The 20,254-nt window shown below is 38.5% G+C and overlaps 1 protein-coding gene and 1 non-coding gene across 10 annotated transcripts in view; one reads left to right on the top strand and one right to left on the bottom strand.

Annotated features, from left to right (window-relative positions):
- The window catches only part of LOC117304987 (liprin-alpha-1-like), a 68,162-nt gene that overhangs the window by 4,134 nt on the left and 43,774 nt on the right, over positions 1-20,254 (bottom strand). For 5 of the 9 annotated variants that reach the window (XM_033789653.1, XM_033789659.1, XM_033789652.1 and 2 more), the window contains 8 exons: positions 18,812-18,883; positions 14,835-14,977; positions 14,087-14,277; positions 4,876-4,966; positions 3,934-4,216; positions 2,863-3,038; positions 2,048-2,145; positions 795-1,039 (listed from right to left, as the gene is read on the bottom strand). In XM_033789653.1, coding sequence (XP_033645544.1) covers positions 795-1,039; positions 2,048-2,145; positions 2,863-3,038; positions 3,934-4,216; positions 4,876-4,966; positions 14,087-14,277; positions 14,835-14,977; positions 18,812-18,883 — 1,299 coding nt within the window. Of the gene's footprint in view, positions 1-794; positions 1,040-2,047; positions 2,146-2,862; positions 3,039-3,933; positions 4,217-4,875; positions 4,967-7,518; positions 7,549-14,086; positions 14,278-14,834; positions 14,978-18,811; positions 18,884-20,254 lie in introns of all 9 variants that reach the window. The other 4 variants (XM_033789656.1, XM_033789655.1, XM_033789658.1 and 1 more) reach the window with 4 other exon arrangements.
- On the top strand, positions 10,513-10,585 carry Trnan-auu. The gene has a single exon. It is a non-coding gene; the product is annotated as a tRNA-Asn (tRNA).

Below are 20,254 nucleotides of genomic sequence, written 5' to 3' on the forward strand. Positions count from 1 at the left end.
CTGTAATGTTCCTTTAAGTTGATTAATGGGTTTTAAGTACCAGTATATAAAGTAAAATAGGAGCAATGGGGAGGGTATTGGATGCTGTCGGACAATGTAAGAGAAGAGGACATTTGTCTTTGATTTCATTTCATCAATGGTTATTATACATGTTTACAAATCGCGGCATCAGCCGAATTGCAAGAAAATTTACAATAAGAGTATTAAAATAAAATTTAATTAAGAAAGCACAATCACAACGCAAAAACAACGATGAGATATAACATTTGAACAAAACAAACATTTGAAAAATTGCACAAGAAAACAAATCTTTAAAGGCAGTGGACACTATTGGTAATTGTCAAAGACTAGCCTTCACAGTTGGTGTATCTCAACACTGGCATAAAATAACAAACCTGTGAAAATTTGAGCTCAATTGGTCATCGAACGTGCAAGATAATAATGAAAGAAAAAAACACCCTAGTCACACGAAGTTGTGTGCGTTTAGATGGTTGATTTCGAGACCTCAAGTTCTAAATCTGAGGTCTCAAAATCAAATTCATGGAAAACTACTTCTTTCTCAAAAACTATGGCCTTTCCGAGGGAGCCGTTTCTCACAATGTTTTATACCATCAACCTCTCCCCATTACTTATCACCAAGAAAGGTTTTATGCTAATAATTATTTTGATTAATTTATTACCAATAGTGTCCACTGCCTTTAAGTAAGCATAAAGAAATACCTTTTAAAAAATAATAATAATAATAATAAACTATTAATACAAAATTACGAACAATCTTAAAAAACATTACTCACATCTTCCATCCGTCTCTCTGTGCCTAGAGCCAGCAGATTATAGTATTCCCTCTCCAGTAGCTGCCTTCCCTGCGTATTCTGGGTCGGTATCTGAAGAGCCAGCGCCAGGGCCTGGTGGTCAAACGTCTCATCCAGTGCGATCAGAGCTCCGTGGACGCCACTCTCGATGAGGTTGTTGGCAAACTCTCTCAGACCGATGGAGACGATCCACTTGATGACGCGGTCGTTGCTCCACACTAGTACGTCTAAAAAGACAGTATTGGGAGATATACTTAATTATAATTTTTTTTTAATGCAAGTCGCCAGACACACAAGGCCACTTCAAGGTGTGGGCTACAATTATTTTTATTGCAGAGGCCATTGCCACCTACTCCTAGGGCTGAAACAGGGTTACCCCCTTTACTTTAAAGTCCATATGGATATAGGCTTGGGTATCATCAATCCGAAGACTTGCCGGTAGAGCAAAAAGCACTACCTCCCCAATTTTACGTAGCAAGTGTCAAGACCGGGACTTGAACCCACACTCTGCTGATCAAAAAACAGAGCTTGAATACGGAGCTCTTAACCGCTCGGCCATGACACGCCAATTATACAGCACAGACGGACATCTTGGATTTTTTTTCTACATACATCTCAATGAGAATCAGAATGACAGTTTGAACTTGGATTGGAATGCCTGGCCCCCCAGTGATAAGCACCTGATATTTTGGGTGCGTTCGTTAGCATCCCCGTGTCGACCCCTCGGTGCTCTATCGGGTGAGCCCCTGACTAGAGCTAATCAAACGATCACTCATGGTGACGTCATGCACCTGGGGCCAGCCCCAAGTGACCCGTTCCACAAGCAGGGCACTTTGGGCTGACCCGGGTGAGCCCCTGGAAAGACGTCAAAGCTATTCGAACGTACCGGGGGCACACAGGGGTCGACCCAGGGAAGCTAATCGAACGCACCCTCATTTCATTTTGGCAAAACACGCTTGTAAGACCAGTGCCTTTCTTTATCCTCTTTACCTTACAGATAAAGACAGGGGACCAGTCTGGTTCAAGCAAAGCAACATCAGCTTGACTACAGCTATGGCTACAGCTATGGCTATTGGCTGCGGCTGGCTGCGGCTACAATGTTGAAGAATAAACCTTTTCAGTGTTCCGAACAAGACCATAATAGAATCAGAATGAGGCGAGATTCCAAAATAAGTCAGGGCCCATGTAACTGTCTATAAAGTGGTTTTGTAAGAACGAGTCTGGGAAACACTCACCTTTTATTTCATTAGCAGTCTGGTCTCTTCGCCGTTGAAGCTCGTTCGTGTCGTAGTTCACTTTCTTCAGACACAAAATGCCGTATTGGAAGCTGGTCCTGATGTACATGTAAACAAAGAAGACAACAAACTGAATTCAGACTTTCAAAATGCAAGAATTGCCGGGTAAGTTGCTAAGAAACGTGTCATGTCGATAGTGAAAACTTATTCGGTGCTGGATTTATGCCAAGGTGTCCCCCTCCTCAGTTTGCCTTCATTGTTGTCTGGGAATCTCAAGATTTTTTAAGAGGAATTCACGGGTCGAGAGGGCAAGGCCATTTTCATTTTGCAAAGGAAACTTCCAATTGGAAAACCTATGGGAAACTTTTGAAGGGGCACCAAGGCCTAGACCGGGAGCAAGAGAGGCCGCCATGGCCATTGTAATCTAAGGCCGTGTCCGAAACGACGACTTCGGCTACAGCTACGTCTAGATCAGCGCGTCTACCAAGGTTGAAGAAGAGGCAGACGCGCGCGATCTAGCCGTAGCTGTAGCCAAAGTCGCCGTTTCGGACACAGCCTTAATGTAAATCATTGCATGGGATATACTCTTGCTTTGCTGAGGTATAGAACAAAGAGTCCATGTACTGAAAATCCTTGCCTGGGGCATATTTCCAAAATTCACACTCCTCTACATTCGATGACAAAATCCAAGCCAGAGCCCCAGCCCAAGCCAGAGCCCAAACTGAAGCCTGAGACAAAGCCAGTGCCAAAACCCAAGCATAGGTTTAAAAAAAAAGCTTCAAATAAAGCTCAACTTTAAATCTGCGTTTCCTCACCTGTGGAAATTGTCGACCATTTTAAGTTGACCCCTCATGTCTTTCTTGTTCAGGTGGTCCAACATTCTGGCGTCAACTAAACACTCCATGAATGTAGATCGATACTGAGGAAGTCCTATACTGGGCAGCCATTCGTTTCCAATCCATTCATGGTTCATCTCCCCAAATGCCAGAGTCTACATTTTGCCAGAGGAATTTTTTAAAATATTTTAGTTGTCTTGTTCTTATTATTTAGTTGAGGTTTGCGGTAGCACCATGTGTGAATCTCTTTTGAGTAGTGTTGGTTCTGAAAAGAACTTGTGGTTGGCAACTCTCCTGAAGACGATCAGAGTATACTGATCGAAAAACAATGAGTTGTCACTCAATGGTTTTTCTCATAGCCAACACTACTCAAAAGAGATTTACATATGGTGTTTAACAAAAAATTTGGTTAGAAGTACAGAGGACCAAATAAAATTACATTTTGCACAACTTTAACGCGTGAATAGACAAATGGACACCGTGTAAATTTGAATCTTCAAAAGTTGGCTTTAGGTGTGTCTGTGAAGATTAAAATTCTTTGACATACATTAAAAGCAGTGGACACTATTGGTAATTGTTAAAGACTAGCCTTCACAGTTGGTGTATCTCAACATATGCATAAAATAACAAACCTGTGGAAATTTGAGCTCAATCGGTCATCGAAGTTGCGAGATAATAATGAAAGAAAAAAACACCCTTGTCACACGAAGTTGTGTGCGTTATGGTTGATTTCGAGACCTCAAGTTCTATATCTGAGGTCTCGAAATCATATTCGTGGAAAATTACTTCTTTCTCGAAAATTATGGCACTTCAGAGGGAGCCGTTTCTCACAATACCATCTCACAATACCATCAACCTATCCCCATTACTCGTCACCAAGTAAGGTTTTATGCTAATAATTATTTTGAGTAATTACCAATAGTGTCCACTGGCTTTAATTGATTTCTAATCAACGGGGGCACTTCAGATAAAATAGTCTTCCTCGACATCGAGAGACAGCATATATACAAAAAGAATCAAACAAAAAGTACCCAAACCCTTTAACCTTACCGTTCTCGACGTTGGTGGCGCCGACGGACTCGTCAGGCTAACCATCTCCTGTATGGCTAATCTCAACTTGAGCCGATGGAGTGGATTACTGATCCCAATCTCTCTCTGGATCTCCGTATCGGATAGAGCGGACATGATGGCCCCGCTCTTAACATTAGCGCGACATGCTGCGACGTACCACGCTGGCATGCCGACCCATAGCTCCAGCCAAGCGACGACGGTTGGACCATTCCATAGGGCAAAGGGAGTACCTGCTTTAATAGCCTCCGCTAAGAGTTCATGTCTGCAATGAAAGACAAGAAATTACAATCATTGCTAATTATCCACCATCTAGGTATAGACCTTATGTGGTGACGTCATCCAGCTGCCGTCTTAGAGGTAAAACAAAGATAAAACAATCAAAACGCTACCGATATGACATCATGTGCATAAGGTCTATAATGTTCAAAACGCACAGATTTTTTACGCATGGCGCACAGGGCTGGCCAATGAACGACCGCTTTTTGACCTTTAGTGAGAAGACTGGCCTTAGCAATTACCAATTGTGTCCAATGTCTTTAAAGACAGTAGACACTATTGGTATTTGTCAAAGACCAGTCTTCTCAATTGGTGTATCTAAACATTTGCATAAAATAACAAACCTGTGAAAATTTGAGCTCAATTGGGCATCGAAGTTGAGAGATATGATTGAAATAAAAAGCACCCTTTTCACACGAAGCTGTGAGCTTTGCTTGATTTCAAGACCTCAAATTCTAAACTTGACCAAAATCTTGAAATCAAATTTATAGAAAATAACTTCTTTCTCACAATGTTTTATACTATCAACCTCTCCCCATTACTCGTTACCAAGTGAGGTTCTATGCTGATAATTATTTTGATTAATTCCCAATAGTGTCCACTGCCTTTATATAAAACAAAAAGTTGCGATATTTCAAAACTTACTTTTTCTTCTTCCTCCTGTCAAAGTCTCTCTGTTGATTACCAGAGCTGACGTTCAATGAATCCTGGGAGGTAGCATCATCCATGTACTGGGCTGTTGCCGGGGGTAAACGCAATACAGAAACGTTATCATCAAAAAATTTAAAATAAAAAAAATTCACAAATCATCAATGAAAAAAAAAAAACCAGATCAAATATAATCGTTGTTTAAATATTTTGATCAAAAAGTACCAGTTTGATTCACAGAATTTACATGCATTGCCATTTATGTGTTAAATTTATTATGTATTATTGCCTGTTAAGATGGTCAACTTTTCGTTGTGAAGTCAAACATGAAATATAAATAGATTTCAACCAAACTGCTGCCATCTTTGTCAGGTTCCATTACTGCTTGGATGTGTTTACAGTACAATAAATCAAAAGCACCAGCTTTATTTGACATATCTTGATTTTAAACAGGGTTTAAAAAGATGGCTTCAGTTTGGCTAGGGTAAATTGTTGTTTTTACATTTTCAAAATATAGCTTAATTTTGTTAAATTTATTATATAATTTGTTTATCTTTTTATTAGCGAAAAAATTGTATGGAGTTTTTATCTTGAACGAGGGTGTGTTGTTGGGAATCAGATCATTAACAACATTGTGATTTTATCATTTTAAAAATATTTTTCACACTGCTCGTGGCTCGTATGTTGTTTTGGGCAATTCAAGGTTGGTTTCAGATTTGAAAAAAAGTTCCAAATTTTTTGGACAACTTTAAAAAGACCAACACTGGAGCGTGACAATCTATTAAAGGAACACGTTGCCTTGGATCAGTCGAGTCGGTCTTTGAAAAGCGTTTGTAACCGTTTGTTATAAAATGCATATGATTAGAGAGATATTTTAAAAGTAGAATATAATGATCCACACAAGTATCACTCGAAATTACGTGGTTTTCCTTTTACCTCGTAGACTAACACGGTCGGCCATTTATGGGAGTAAATTTTTTGAAAACCATGCAACTAAGAGGCACATTTGTGTGGATCATTATATCTTTCTAACCCTCTGCATTTTATAACAAACGGTTTCAAACACCTTTCAAAGACCAACTCGACCGATCCAAGGCAACGTGTTCCTTTAAGGGATTCCTCTGTGAAAATCTCTCCACAGCCAGTTTGGTCCATGATTTTGCTCAGGCCATAGACACATTTTTGATCACAGGCTCCAAAAACACACCCCACATACAATTGCATTTAAGTTTATGATATATATATAAACAATAATAATGTCCACATTTTTTTAGTGGTGCACAACAAAAAAAGGCAACTTTAAAATTAATTTGTTTCTAAAAAAAATTAAGCAAAATGTTGGTTAAAATAACATGCCAACATTTAAGCTATTCTACTTCTATTAAACTACTAAACAACTAGCAGGGGTTGATCTAGTTTAATTTAATAGTGATAGTCAACAACTACATCGTGAAATTTTGGTTTACAACTTTTCAAATCTGTAATGACCAAAACAACTGATTGTTTTGCTACGATTCAAGAAACTACATGTACTCAGGATTTTCTTGGAGGATTACTTGATTTAATTAACAGATTATACTTAAAGGCAGTGGACACTACTGGTAATTACTCAAAATAATTATGAGCATAAAACCTTTATTGGTGATGAGTAATGGGGAGAGGTTGATGGTCTAAAACATTGTGAGAAACGGCTCCCTCTGAAGTGCCATAGTTTTAGAGAAAGAAGTAATTTTCCGAGAGTTTGATTTTGAGACCTCAGATTTAGAACTTGAGGTCTCATATTCAACCATCCAAACGCACACAACTTCGTGTGACAAGGGTGTTTTTTTCTTTCATTATTATCTCGCAACTTCGATGACCAATTGAGCTCAAATTTTCACAGGTGAGAAGACTAGTCTTTGACAATTACCAATAGTGTCCACTGCCTTTAACGGGTCCTTTTTAAAGCAGTAACATGTACAACTATTTTTGTCGCTTGTTGAAGAAAACTTACAAACCAATACCAAGAACACACAAAACAACAAAATAATTGAATTGAATAACAAACCAAAAAACACACATTACAAATAATTTGCCTCCTTTGTTAAAAAAAAACAACCAAATGAACAGGACAAACAAACAAACAAACTGCCCAAACAAACTATTCAGTGAATTTCCCCAATAAAAAAAATACCTGAGCATTCTATACGGTTTTCTCTTTATCATTTTTGTGAACATAAACAAATATAAAAAGTTACTTGCGCGCATCGGCTCAGAATTGGCTTGTATCGAGAATAATCCTGCAAGCTATGTCCCCCAAAATGAGACTCTCTTAAACAACTTAAATTGTACGGCAACTTTGACAACTCATTGGCTTCAGCTGACTATCCTAAAAGCTTTTACATTTCAAGTCAATTTAACAGTCGATACTGACTACACGCTAACAAATTTGTTGAGCTGAACAAGAATGAACGGTGCAAATTTGTTGAGCTGAACAAGAATGAACGGTGCAAAAGAATTAGGACTGTGGAGCTCTGGCTTGTTTATTTTCATGCATCTAAACATAATTTGCATAATTTGCATAACAAGAGCTGCAAGACATACACAAATAAAAGTGGCCGAAAACACGACCAGTGCATTATGGGAGTTCCATAAGTGTACCTTCATATCGCTTCCACAGCATTACAGCTGCTTTGTGGGAAAGGTCACGGGGTCGTGTGTGATAAAGAGGGGAGAGACAGGATTTTGTTTTGCAGTGGGGGGAATTTGTTGCATTTTTTCAAAATGTATTTTTGTTTCATGGAAGGGTTAGAGATAAGGGTAAGGTCATTTGGAGTGAGGGATTATTGCGGTCAAAGGTCATTTGCGGTGAGGGGGTCATTGCGGTCAAAGGTCATTTGGGGTGAGGGGGTAAAGTGTTGTTATATAGATTGCACAGGGTGTTGTTATATAGATTGCACAGGATATGGTTATGATTGTTGTCAAATGTTAAATTTTGGCACAGTTGGAGTAAGGGTTATGGACAAGGTGGGTTGGTGAAAGGTCATTTGGAGAGGTTAATAGGATTAATGAACAAAATTAATTGATAGCAATTGGAGGGTAGACGGGGAATGGTTGAGGGAGCATATTGCAGGAGAGTTGTTTTGGAATTATGTTGCCGATCACATGGGCAGTTGGGGGTGTGTTGGGGAGATAGGCAGGGGGGACAAAAGATGGGAGGGGGCATGGGGCGTAAAAGATGGGTAGGGGAAAATTTCAGAAAGGGGTTGGGAAATTTATGGAGGGAAAATAAAAACCATGAATGGAAGAAAATGAGAATGGTAAGAAATTTACTTCATATTAAACTTACTAAACAACTTTAAAATTAAAAATAACAAACGATGATCCCATTTCTACAAGTTGCTTCAAATGTTCAAATAAGACTCCCCCTCCCCCCAAAAAAAAAAATAATAATAATAATAAAAAACAAAAATAAAAAAAAATTAAAATTACAGAATATTTTTCTGCTGTTTTTTGTAAAGGCATGCCTTTCAGCTTTCAAATAACTGTTAGTACAAAAACAGAACCATACTTTTTTGGTTATTAGGAAGATGCCAAGCTATTTTCGACAAACTGAAACAGAATCCAACTCTACTCATCAAGACAGTCAAAACAGTGACATTTTAGGTTCATAACCATTTCTGATTTAGTGTCTACCAATTTCCTTATAAAGTTATCTTCAAACATTACCCCTCCCTCACCCCGATCTACCCCTCCCACCCAAGGAACACTTTTGAAAAACCCCCAAAACCTCATTAACAAAAAATCCGGCCATGTTTACAGAAAATACACCCGAACAAAGATATTGACAAAGTAGGGTGACCACCAACATAAGAGTTAGATAGCTTAGTTGATTGAGCGCTGACACGTTAGGCCAGAGGTTGCAGGTTCAAGTCACACTCTAGGTAATTGTTCTTTGCTTGACCCAAATTTAAAATTTAAGTATCAACAAACTGTTTCTATCTCATCACAATTGATTACAGAACAAGTCCAACATTTTTTGGAAAGTCTGGAAAAAAATTCTGTTAATCGTTGGCGCAAACATAGTCAAACCTTGGTCTCGGTAAATACAATTCAAGAAAGTTTAAATAAATCGTCTTACAGTTTGAGATGAGGAGATGTTGAAACTGGAAGAGTAGATATCATGGAGAGGAAAAGACATGTTACACATGCAAAGAAATGTGAACAACTGGGCCGAACTGGTTTGCACCGGTTCTCACTGATTCAAACTGGTTCTGTGTGCAGACTTTTCTTGTTTTTTTCCATCTCGTTTTTCTGCAGTGGTTTGGTTTAATTGATTGTACTTTTTTTTCTTTCAAAACAAAGATTTTTTTTTTTAGGAAAGTTTGGATCCAGCACAAACCAGTTGCAACCGGTTCCATCTGGTTCATGCCAGATGGAACCGGACCAGACATGTTCAGATGGAATATGAAAGAAAGGCAAATACAGGCGAGTTCTCATCGAGAGGCGAGAAAGGCTTGAAGATGGAATATAATCAGGCAACGAGTCCAGATGAAAGGGGAGAAAAGGCGTCAAAGTTGGGGGTCAAATGTGGTACTGAGGAAAATAATGGGGAGGGGCAAATGATTACTGATTTACGGGTTGGACAAAATACAAGATACAAAATTTGGTTTCGAAGATGAATTCTTGGACAGTTGGAGCAGAAAGAGGAGGGTTATAGTTGGTTGAAGTTTGGGGTCAAAGTTCAATTCAGAATCATGGGAAGGGAAAGATTGAGGTTTGAAATGTCTGTTCCGCTCAAATTTTTTGATCAGTTTAAGAAGGCATGCTCGATATTGTTCAGTTTTATTGATGTTTGTTTTTGAAAGTCGTTGATCGTGACCTCTGTCTTGTTCCCGGAAGACAACAGCACTAAAGAATGCCGATTCTCCTCATACAAAACAGGGGACCACACATTTTAGTATCATTCAATTTGAATGGGAATTAAACAAATTCAAGATGGCCGCTCTATGATAGAGGTTAAACGAGCTGTCACTATCTCTTTCGACGATACAAAAAGAAAATGCAGTCTAAAAGTTAAACAGGCACTTTATTTTTTTACATGCATATACATTGCAGAGAAAAAATGCTTCATCACATTCAATATGCTTTCTGCCATTTTTACTTTTCAGTCGTGGGTTTTTCTCAGGGAGGGGTGTGGGGGAGCGTGCAATACTGAAGGTACATGTATTGAGCAGAGATAGCTTTAAAACAGCCTTGTATCAAGACTAGCTGGAAGGGCACATGCCAAGCATATAATAATAATAATAATAATAATAATAAGACTTGTAATGCGCACATATCCACCCTGCTGGGTGTTCAAGGCGCAGTAACATTGATGCTTGAATAATGCATTACAATAAAACTTTACAAATCAAACAAGTAAAATCCTAAACACCGTAACTGCTAGCCAAAGGCAATGTTTTAACCCAAAATGTGTTAACTAAATGACTATGTGACATTCACTCCATTCTGAAGGCTGCCCTCGGACATTTGTGATGGCTTTACAATTATGGGACACCCTACCTTTAAAATACTTCTTTATGCCCTATAGTGTTACAAAATAAATCACCCCCGAACAAAGATATTGACAAAATAGGGACACCGCCAACATAGGGCTAGATAGCTCAGTTGGTAGAGCGCCGGCACATTAATCCGGAGGTCGTTGGTTCGAATCCCACTCTAGTCAATTCTTTGTTCAACCCCCCCCCCCAAAAAAAAAAAATCAATAACATAATTTGTTCTTTAGGATGACACTCACTCAATCAAACTACGTTATAAAGCTCAAGTATCTAAAGAAACACTTTCAAAGGTGCAAAAGTATAAAAATGGGTTTTCAGTCCCTTCTTGAAAGTTTTCACATTTTGCTATGTTTTGAAGTCTACATGGAGATCATTCCACTACAGGTGCTGCATATAATATTAATTAAACGCAAACAATTCTAAATAAATAAATTCTGAACAAGTGACCCAAATGTGAAATAACTTGCAATAAAATTGTTTCATATGATGAAGACTGTATTTGATTTGATTTGATTTGATTTGTGTATGTGGAAAAAAGTTGACCTGTCATAAACAAAAAATATGAAGAAATTTTTTTTTGGCGATTTCAAACATGATCTGGAGGGATCAGGAATTCTTTTCATGTCGAGCTTCAGCTCAGAATCAGGCGGCCATTTTCTTCCGTAACCATGACACTTTTTTCATGCAGTCAGGCAAACTGTTGGCTGGCACACTGCCAGCTCAATCACAACCATGCGCAAGGCTTAGCAATGAGCCAACACAAAGCCATCAATCAAAATGTATGCATTACAAAACTCAAAACTTAAAACTGGACAGACCAATCAAACATAAACTGAATTCACTTCAATATTCTCTATAAAAAAAACAAAAAAACAATCTTGCTTTACAAGGAACGGACAAAATAACATTGCACAAATGATTCAGCCAACGGTCTGAATAGATTTACGTGTTTTATCCCTTAAACTCAACAACATTATGTAATTCCCCTCCGAAATACCTACAATGTACAAAGACAGACTTTGCTAGAGGCGTAAGTCACAGCCAAAGCATGCACTCTGAATTTTGCTAATTTTGTTGTGATTTTAGACACATTTGCTAAATCATGGCCATGATTGTGTTTGGCCTACATAACAGTGAACAAACAAAGATGGCTGCCACTTAATAAAGTGGCAGTTCTTGCAGTTCTTACAAATCTTGCAGAAAATTGATGAAGACAGTTCCTTAGACCAGTTCCGAAATGGCGACTACAGCTACATGTAGCCAGCCCTGGGCCCAACTTCATAAAGCTATCAAGCAGATATTTCTGCTCAGCAAATTTTCTTGGATAAGCAAGAAATGACCACCGAGATTGCCCGGTAGCTAGAGGCAGTGCAAGGGTCGTGGGTTCGAATCTCACCCGAGTAAAATGCCTGTGATTTTTTTCACAGGACTCGGGGAAAGTACTGAGTATACAGTGCTACACACATCGGTGTATATGGGTAAAAACAAAAAAAAATTAATATTCTTTATCCCGATGCAAATTTAACATCTATTTAAGAAATGACCAGGATACCAGTCGCATGGTATTCTGGATTGTAACCTATTTTTGCTAAGAAAGTTTTTGTGCTTACAGGCTTTATGAAATCGGGCCCTGGTCTTCAATTCGCTCTTGAAAATCCAAATACTGTGATTTATTTGTTAACCCAAACTTGGAGTCCTTGCCCATCGACTCTTATTATTGAGGCAGAAATTTGATTTCTTTACACAACTAAGTCAAGACTCAAGGACCAAAATTGAAAATAGTTGGTAAACAAAAGAACACTCTAAAAACCAAACAAAATACTACATGTTTCGCAACTCTAAATTGATAACATTCTAGTTGCGCTGTTAAAAAACATCAATACGGAAAGTAAGCTAAGTAAGAAAACAATGTGAGGAATTTCTAGCAAAGTAACATGCTTTTATAAGTTGCCGTTAAAAAAAGAAGAAAAAAGTTGATGTTAGTGTGGATGAGGAGGTGGTTTGGTTAGAATGGCATCTGCGCAAGCCTGGAATGACAAGTAGGCCATGGAGGCCATTGCTCCTGTTGCCCCCTGTTCTTAGCATTGGTGCCCCTTCAAATGTTTCCCGTTGACTTTTAAAGGCAGTGGACACTATTGGTAATTACTCAAAATAATTATCAGCATAAAACCTTACTTGGTAACGAGTAATGAGGAGAGGTTGATGGTATAAAACATTGTGAGAAACGGCTCCCTCTGAAGTGATGTAGTTATCAAGAAAGAAGTAATTTTCCATGAATTTGATTTCGAGACCTTAAGTTTAGAATTTGAGGTCTCGAAATCAAGCATCTGAAAGCACACAACTTCGTGTGACAAGGGTGTTTTTTATTTCATTCATATCTCGCAACTTTGACGACCAATTGAGCTAAAATTTTAGATACACCAAGTGAGAAGACTGGTCTTTGACAGTTACCAATAATGTCCACTGTCTTTAAGATTTTCCAATGGAAGTGCCCTTAGCAAAATGAAAATGGCCTTGCCCTTTTGAAGATGAAATTCCAGGCCTGCTCTGTTAGTAGCGAATCAGTAGTGATTGGGGTTGATTAGATTGTGTGGATTAATATGGGATGGAGGGAGTATGTATGTTAAATGAAATTAGTGAGAATGTTGAACCAGTTGGAGAAAAGTTTAGTATGAAGGTCCCCCCCCCCCCCCCCAGAGATTATACTTTCAAATGTGTAGGGTTTTTCTTTCCTTACACCTTGTTTTCTTCACACATTTTTTATTTCAATTTACTTTAAAAAAGAATTTACTTTTCCAATTTCAATAAATCTGTACATTTTTTATTGTGTTCTTCATACACATCAATTTTATTATGAGCTTTTTTTTATTTTTATGGTTTTCACTTTTCTTACACCCCCAATCTTTTGGATTGGGGAGAAGTCTTGCAGAAAATTGCAAAACATTCTTGGGGTAAATTCTTCCAAAACAGCACTTGCACAAAGCGTAGTTGCATTTTTCTCTCTTTTAAATCGTTGCAAGAATTTATAATATTTTATAAAAAGTGAACCAAATTGTTTATGCTTACACAAAATTTGACAACCTTAAACTTTTCTCCTATGGAACCATTTTGTCTAAGAGATAGAGACAGCGTGACGTTATCATACTCCAAATGAAAACAAAAAAGTATGAATGATGATCTTTGAACTTTTAAAATTGATGACCTAATAATGGTACTTTAAATTTGACAACCTTTTAACGTTTCGAATTGTGCGACCTTTGAACTTAACAGATGATAATCAGGGCAGAACGCGAATGGGGACTCAGTGGACCTTTTGTCAAGGAAAAAAACTTTTTCCCCTCTGAAATCTCAGAAATATTTTTTACAGTTTGATTTTCACAGGACACCTTCGGTCGAGTAGAAGAAATATGAAAATGGTGATCATGATTTTTTGAAGTCTCAGAAACATTTTATCAAATTTGATTTTGTGTCATTCACTTTGGAGGACACCTTTAGTCGGGGAGAAAAAAAGTGAAAAAGGGACTGTTTTGTTGTTGTTGAAAATCTCTTTTTTTTGCAACACTGATTTCTCATTCACTTTGGAGGATTCTTTCAATCTGGTAGAACAAATGTAAAAATGGTGATCGTAATTTTTGTTTTTGTTTACTCGTTTACTCATTTTTGTTTACCTTTCTCGCTCTCGCCGTAATTGCCTTCCCTTCCTCTCCGTAGCGATCCGGCCTTGTCTCTCTTTCCAAAAAACCTACCTAGTGACCCCTTCAGACCGGGTCTCTTGGCCTGCTGCTTATGGAGAGAGTCTTGGCTGCTGTTGTTGCTGGACTGGGGGCTTGGGGTACTGTGGGTGCTGTCGAGGGAACCCCTGAGGGAGAAGGGAAGAGGTGAAAATAGAGGAGTCATTTAAAGAAAGGTTTATGGTCAAGATTTTGTGATGCTCTTTGTCTAACATTTCAAGTCTAAACCTCACAAAAACCATTTTAGTCCAGTTGAACCTGTATGGTTAAAAATCAGACAATTCCAGATCAACACAATTTCTCTTTTGTCAAGAACCTGACTAAACCAGTTCAGTCAAGCTGATATTTGTTTAGAAACCAGACCAAACCAGTTCAATCCAGCTTTCCTCATGGTAGATAGACACCAGACCAAGCAAGTTCCAGCCAGCCTTCTTTATGTTAGAAACCAGACCAGACCAGTTCAAGCCAGCCATACTGGACCAAACCATTTCAAGACAGCTTTCCTTACATAAGAAACCAGACCAAACCAGATGTTAGAAACCGGACCAAACCAGTTCAACCTACATGTAGCATGTCTTATGTTAAAAATCGGACCAAACCAGTCAAATCCAGCTTTTCTTATGTTAGAAACCGGACCAATTTAGCACTTCCTAATAAAGTCAGAATTTGTTCTCGCAGACAGTACCTCCGTTGTTCTTGTTCGTTCCCTTGCGCTGTGATGGCAGCGGCAATCTTCTCTAACTGCTGCGACCGCGGCGACAGCGGGGTCGCTCGGGGTTGACTTTGCTGCTCATCTGCTGCTCCTTCCTCTGTAGGTTTGGCAGCGGGCTATTCGTAAAAATAAATCACCGAAATGGAGAGGATTAATCAAAAACTTTAACTTTCTTCAAGCGTTCACAAACTGTTGTCATTTAAGAAACAAATAATTCTCTACACTTTAAGGACCATTATTTCTATCTGTATTTTCTCGCTTCAAAATAAAAGGTTGTTTTACAATCCATATGTAGTTAAAAGTAAATTCATTTTGGTTCTACCCAATATACAACAATGGATGTAAGCACTGTATACTCAGTACTTTCCAGAGTTCTGTGAAAAAAATCACAGGCATATTGCTCGGGTGGGATTCGAACCTACGACCTTGCAATTCTAGAGCAGTGTCATACCAACTAGACCACGGAGATTGCCCGGTGGCTAGAGGTAGTTTGAATCCTATGTTTTGGCAGCGGGTACTGCAACGATAATAGATATTAAATTTGCACCAGGGATAAATTTTGGTTTTTACCCATAAACACGATTCGTGTTAGCACTGTAATCATAATCAGTACTTTCCAGCGACCTGATTTAACAGATGCCCATATAATTTAACATCTACAGGCACTACATGTAGTTTAAAATAACCGCTGATCAGTTGTTTTGTTTGATCCCTCATGCACTGTGTTTCCACATCATGCCACATTAGTTCATCGAACAGGGCTCGAACTTTAAACTGGACCACAGTCTTGTGGAATTTCATCCAAAATTTGAGCCCTGTCGAGGTTGGTGATGTAATGCCAATGAAGGGGATGCACCTGGAAGTCTTAGTCCAAGTTTCCTGGAGAAGTCAGAGAAGTTTCATGATATTTCCCGGATATAAAGTTGTCCATAATCAACATTGAAAAGTGTTTGAATTTCTTAAAGAGATTTCATCCAAGCTTAACTTGTCTTTTAAAGAAAAACTTCCCTAAACAATTTCAACAGTTTCTGCTTTTTATATACTTATAGTTTCCTGTTTTTTCCCCTCAACTTTCCAAGGTTCAGGAAAATGAATTTGATTCCATGACTTTTCCGGGAAACCTGACATTAAAACCTGTATGAATTCAAGAATAAAACCTCTGAAAAATTGAATTTGAAACACTCCTAGAAAATGAAATTTCTCATTTATGTACATTACAGATGAACTGGGATTTATTTCAGGAGGGTTTCAAAGGAATTTGTTTCAGGGGCAAAGTTATAAACGGAAGCAAATGTAATTAAAATGTATGTGACACGATTCAAACATCGTTGTGCCAGTGCAAAAAAAGGTCATATCTACTACAACGTTGTATCTCGCTTCAGAAAGCCTGGATGTACACACGAAACAAGGCAGGGATAAAATGTTTTTGCATGGCGTGTTTGTGCGAGAATCACGTTTTTAGAAAATTGAGATACAACATTTTTGCACCGACACAATGACCTTATATTTATTCACGTGATATGAAGATACTTATGAGAGAAAAAATACAATCCAGACGAGCAAGAAAAGAAGCAGATGGAAAGATAAATGTCAGAATCTTGAGAAATAATAGAGAAAGATCAAAGAGGCACAGCATGGGGAAGTTCATGATTAATCAACTAATGCAAGATTCATCATTTTACATTTTTTCAAATACCAAAAATTAAAACTATATTGAAAAAATCTAATCAAATTTAGTCCCCCTTTCCCCGCCCCCATTACTTCCTAATTCTACTTCCCTCTCATAGCACAATCCCAAAGCTGCTTAGCCAGTTTCATAGAGCTTCTAAGCACACAAATTTGCTTACAACCAAACTTCAAATTACATTAAAAATTTTCAAATTGTCTCCCTTTTTCCCAGCCAACATCTCCATTCCTAATTCCACTCCCCTCTCATAGCACAATCCCAAATCTGCTTATGCCAGCTTCTAAGCACACAAATTTGCTTAGCTGAAACCAGCCAAAGTAGCATCTCAAGAGCCACTGTTTTTAACTGGTCCCCTGCTCATTTGTGCTTAGCAACTTTATGAATTCGATGAAGGTAACCAAAGTCTAGCCAGACATGACTGATACCTTGAAACATGAAGGAAAAATGAAAGTTATGAGGAAAAGAAAATCGGAGGAAAGTTAAGAGTTGAAGACAGTTAAGAAAGTCATGGTAAGGCCGTGTCCGAAACGGCGACTTTGGCTACAGCTACGGCTAGATCGCGCGCGTCTGCCTATTCTTCAACACTGGTAGACGCGCTGATCTAGACGTAGCTGTAGCCGAAGTCGTCGTTTCGGACACGGCCTTAGATGAGGTGGAACACAACTTTTATCAAGTGGAGGCCATCTTGGCTGCATTTTCCATGCAATTGAAGCCATAATTTTGAGGATTTATTTGGCAATGGCTGGGGCTATTGGTGATTAAACAGCTGCCATGGTGTAAGGCGTTTTCTAAACCTCGATCTAGGCTCCAGCTCTGGGCTCCGTGTGATTGGTGATCTTGAAGCACGATGCAAAATATACACTGCTCCAAATTGAGGACGGCGCCCAAGCTGGAGTCAAAGTTAATTTGGATACATTCGTGGAAATATTTAGACTGGCACCCATCTGAAAAGACTAACAATGCACATTACTGGCTTCAGGGAATCAGACCAAGATGGCCGCCACTTGATGTAAAAACTGGTATTATTGAGTTGGAGCAAACAGCAACACTCTGTAAATCGTAAACTTTGTTGTACCAAAAAGGGGAAACATAATTTCTCGATACTCTTTAAAAAGTAGTAATAGAACGACCGTGCAAGTGTTGCAAATATTTAAATTTTGTCTGGGGGGAACCATAAGTTCCCACAGAGACATCAAATCTTGCAACATCTGAAAACTATAGTCTATCTTGCATAGTCTATCTTGATAGCATGTCTAAATTTGTGGCTACAGCTACGACTACAGCTAGGTTTCAGCGTCATCATGCAGTGAATTAAAGGACGTTCTTAGCAACAGTTGAGTCGTAGCTGTAGCAGTTAATTCAGATATGGCTCAAGAATGGCAGGAATCTTGAAGTTAAATCTTAATTAAATCTTAAGGCACTAGCATCGGCAAATGTTTATGATCCCTAGAGTGTTGTTAAAGAAACACGTTGCCTTGGATCAGACGAGTTGGTCTATAAAAAGCATTCGTAACCGTTTGTTGTAAAATGCTTATGGTTAGAGAGATGTTGTAAAAGTAGAATACAATGATCTACACAAGTTTGCCTCGAAATTGCGTGGTTTTCCTTTTACTTTGCGAACTATTAACATGGTCAGCCATTTATGGGAGTCACAAATTTGACTCCCATAAATGGCCGAATGTGTTAGTCGACGATTAAAAAGGAAAACCGTACAATTTCGAGGCATGTTTGTGTGGATCATTGTATTCCACTTTAACAACATCTTTCTACTCAGATGCATTTTATAACAAACGGTTACAAACGCTTTTCAAAGACCAACTCGACCGATCCAAGGCAAAGTGTCCCTTTAATGAAGATCAAGTAGTGGCTGTTGGTGAGTCACAAGAAACATGCACAGTCAGAAACAAATGACCAAAAAAAAAGAACAATCATAAACCCTATGATTGCACACAAAGCGTATAAAGAATAAACAGCCGTTGCAAACGTAAAAACCAATGCCAGGTGCAAAACCAAACCACGCTCGGATGAAAAATCACAGCAAACGTTTGAAAAAAAAAAAAAAAAACTTTTTGTTCTTTGTTTCTCTCCATGTTTGGGGAGAAATTGTCGAGGCAAAAGTCATGTGATGAAGAAACCCGTGCAACAATGTCATTCTTTTTAAAACTTTTTTCTTTTTGTCTCCTTTTATTATAGGCAGTCCATACTCATTCCAAGCATTCCTCAAACAACGTGCGATTGCAAAAAATCTGGATAATTCTCAAACCTTTCTATTTCTTTGCCAATAGTGCAGCTGAGACTCGGACAAAGACATTGAACGGCTGTACACGCCTTTGCGCTAAAAAGCACAGCGAGACGTCGAACAGCAACACAGCGAATGGGGGTTGGCAAATAGAGAAGAAGGGGGGAAAACATGGACAAATATACTATAATATTAGCGCATCTACTACTGACTGACTGAAAAAAAAAAAAGCTTCTACAACTGTACGAGAAAGTACTCCTGTAAAAAAAAAAAAATGTGAAGCCTTAGCAAGTGCTGTAAAAGTATTCTTGCAGTAGCTACGACATTTATAAGGCTCCTTCTGGAAAACTTTTCCGGGATAAATTGCGGATAAAATTTGTCCACAGTTGGTTTTCCAACCCTCAAGATATCCATAGGCAGTGTAGTTACATTGTGGATAAGTTTGAGGGATACTTTTGATGGGAAAGTATGACAGCAACAACAACAGGCAATTGCAATTTGTTTACAAGATGACTAAACCACAGACCATCAGATTCTGTTGTACTATTAAGTGGTCCAGGTTAGGCACTTTCATTGACTTCCCACAAGTACCAAGACTAAAATGTGCGGTTGAACAAAAGGGTTGTCACAAGATTTAACCATTACCAATGGTTATGACGTCTTATGAGTTAGTCAAACGATCAACTGCTCAGTGGGAATTCAGTCAGTGTGCTCCGAGATAAAATGAGCTTTGTTCTGGGCAACCATGAAAATCAATTCCGTCCACAACTAATGTAATCCTCATGAAAATCAATTCCATCCACAACTAATCCTCAATGATTTGTGGATAAACTTTCCTGCAACTTGTCCTAAATAATTTACCATTTGTGGAAGAATTTTCCCAGCAATTATACCTCAATGATGTACCCTTGTACCCTTATGGATACTTTCCCTCAATTTATCCTCCAAACTTTACTCTTTGTGGGTGAATTCTACCTTAACTTATCCTGGAGTTGTTTTTAGAAGGTGCCTTAACTAAAAAAAAAAAGGTGCAGTTCCTTTCTTCTTCATATTTATAAAATAATTTTTTTTTTAGTTGGATTGATTTCTTGACTTGAAAGGCACATAAAGGCATTCAATCTTAAAAAAGGGCAGGGCAGTTTCGCCCGAGTAAAAAGGGAAACTCTCTGAGAGAAATTAAAATTCCTCATGGAGCATTTCAAGGGGGCACCCGGGCAATGACCAGGGGCATAGGGGCAATTGCCTCAATCTAGAGTATCAGGCCTGCATATTATAAAGATTCGTTCGACCACTTGATCCTTCATCTAAAACTTGCTAAAGAATTTGTGTTAAACTTTGCGTTTTTGATTTCATAAATAATAAGGTCGAAAAGAGAGAATTTTATATTAATAAAGCTTTATAGCGAGAAGCAGTTTGGAAATTGCCAGCTAACGACCCCTTGCATATGACATCAGACTCAAAGAGCGC

This window comes from Asterias rubens, chromosome 22 (assembly GCF_902459465.1).
Source record: "Asterias rubens chromosome 22, eAstRub1.3, whole genome shotgun sequence".
NCBI lineage: Eukaryota > Metazoa > Echinodermata > Asteroidea > Forcipulatida > Asteriidae > Asterias > Asterias rubens.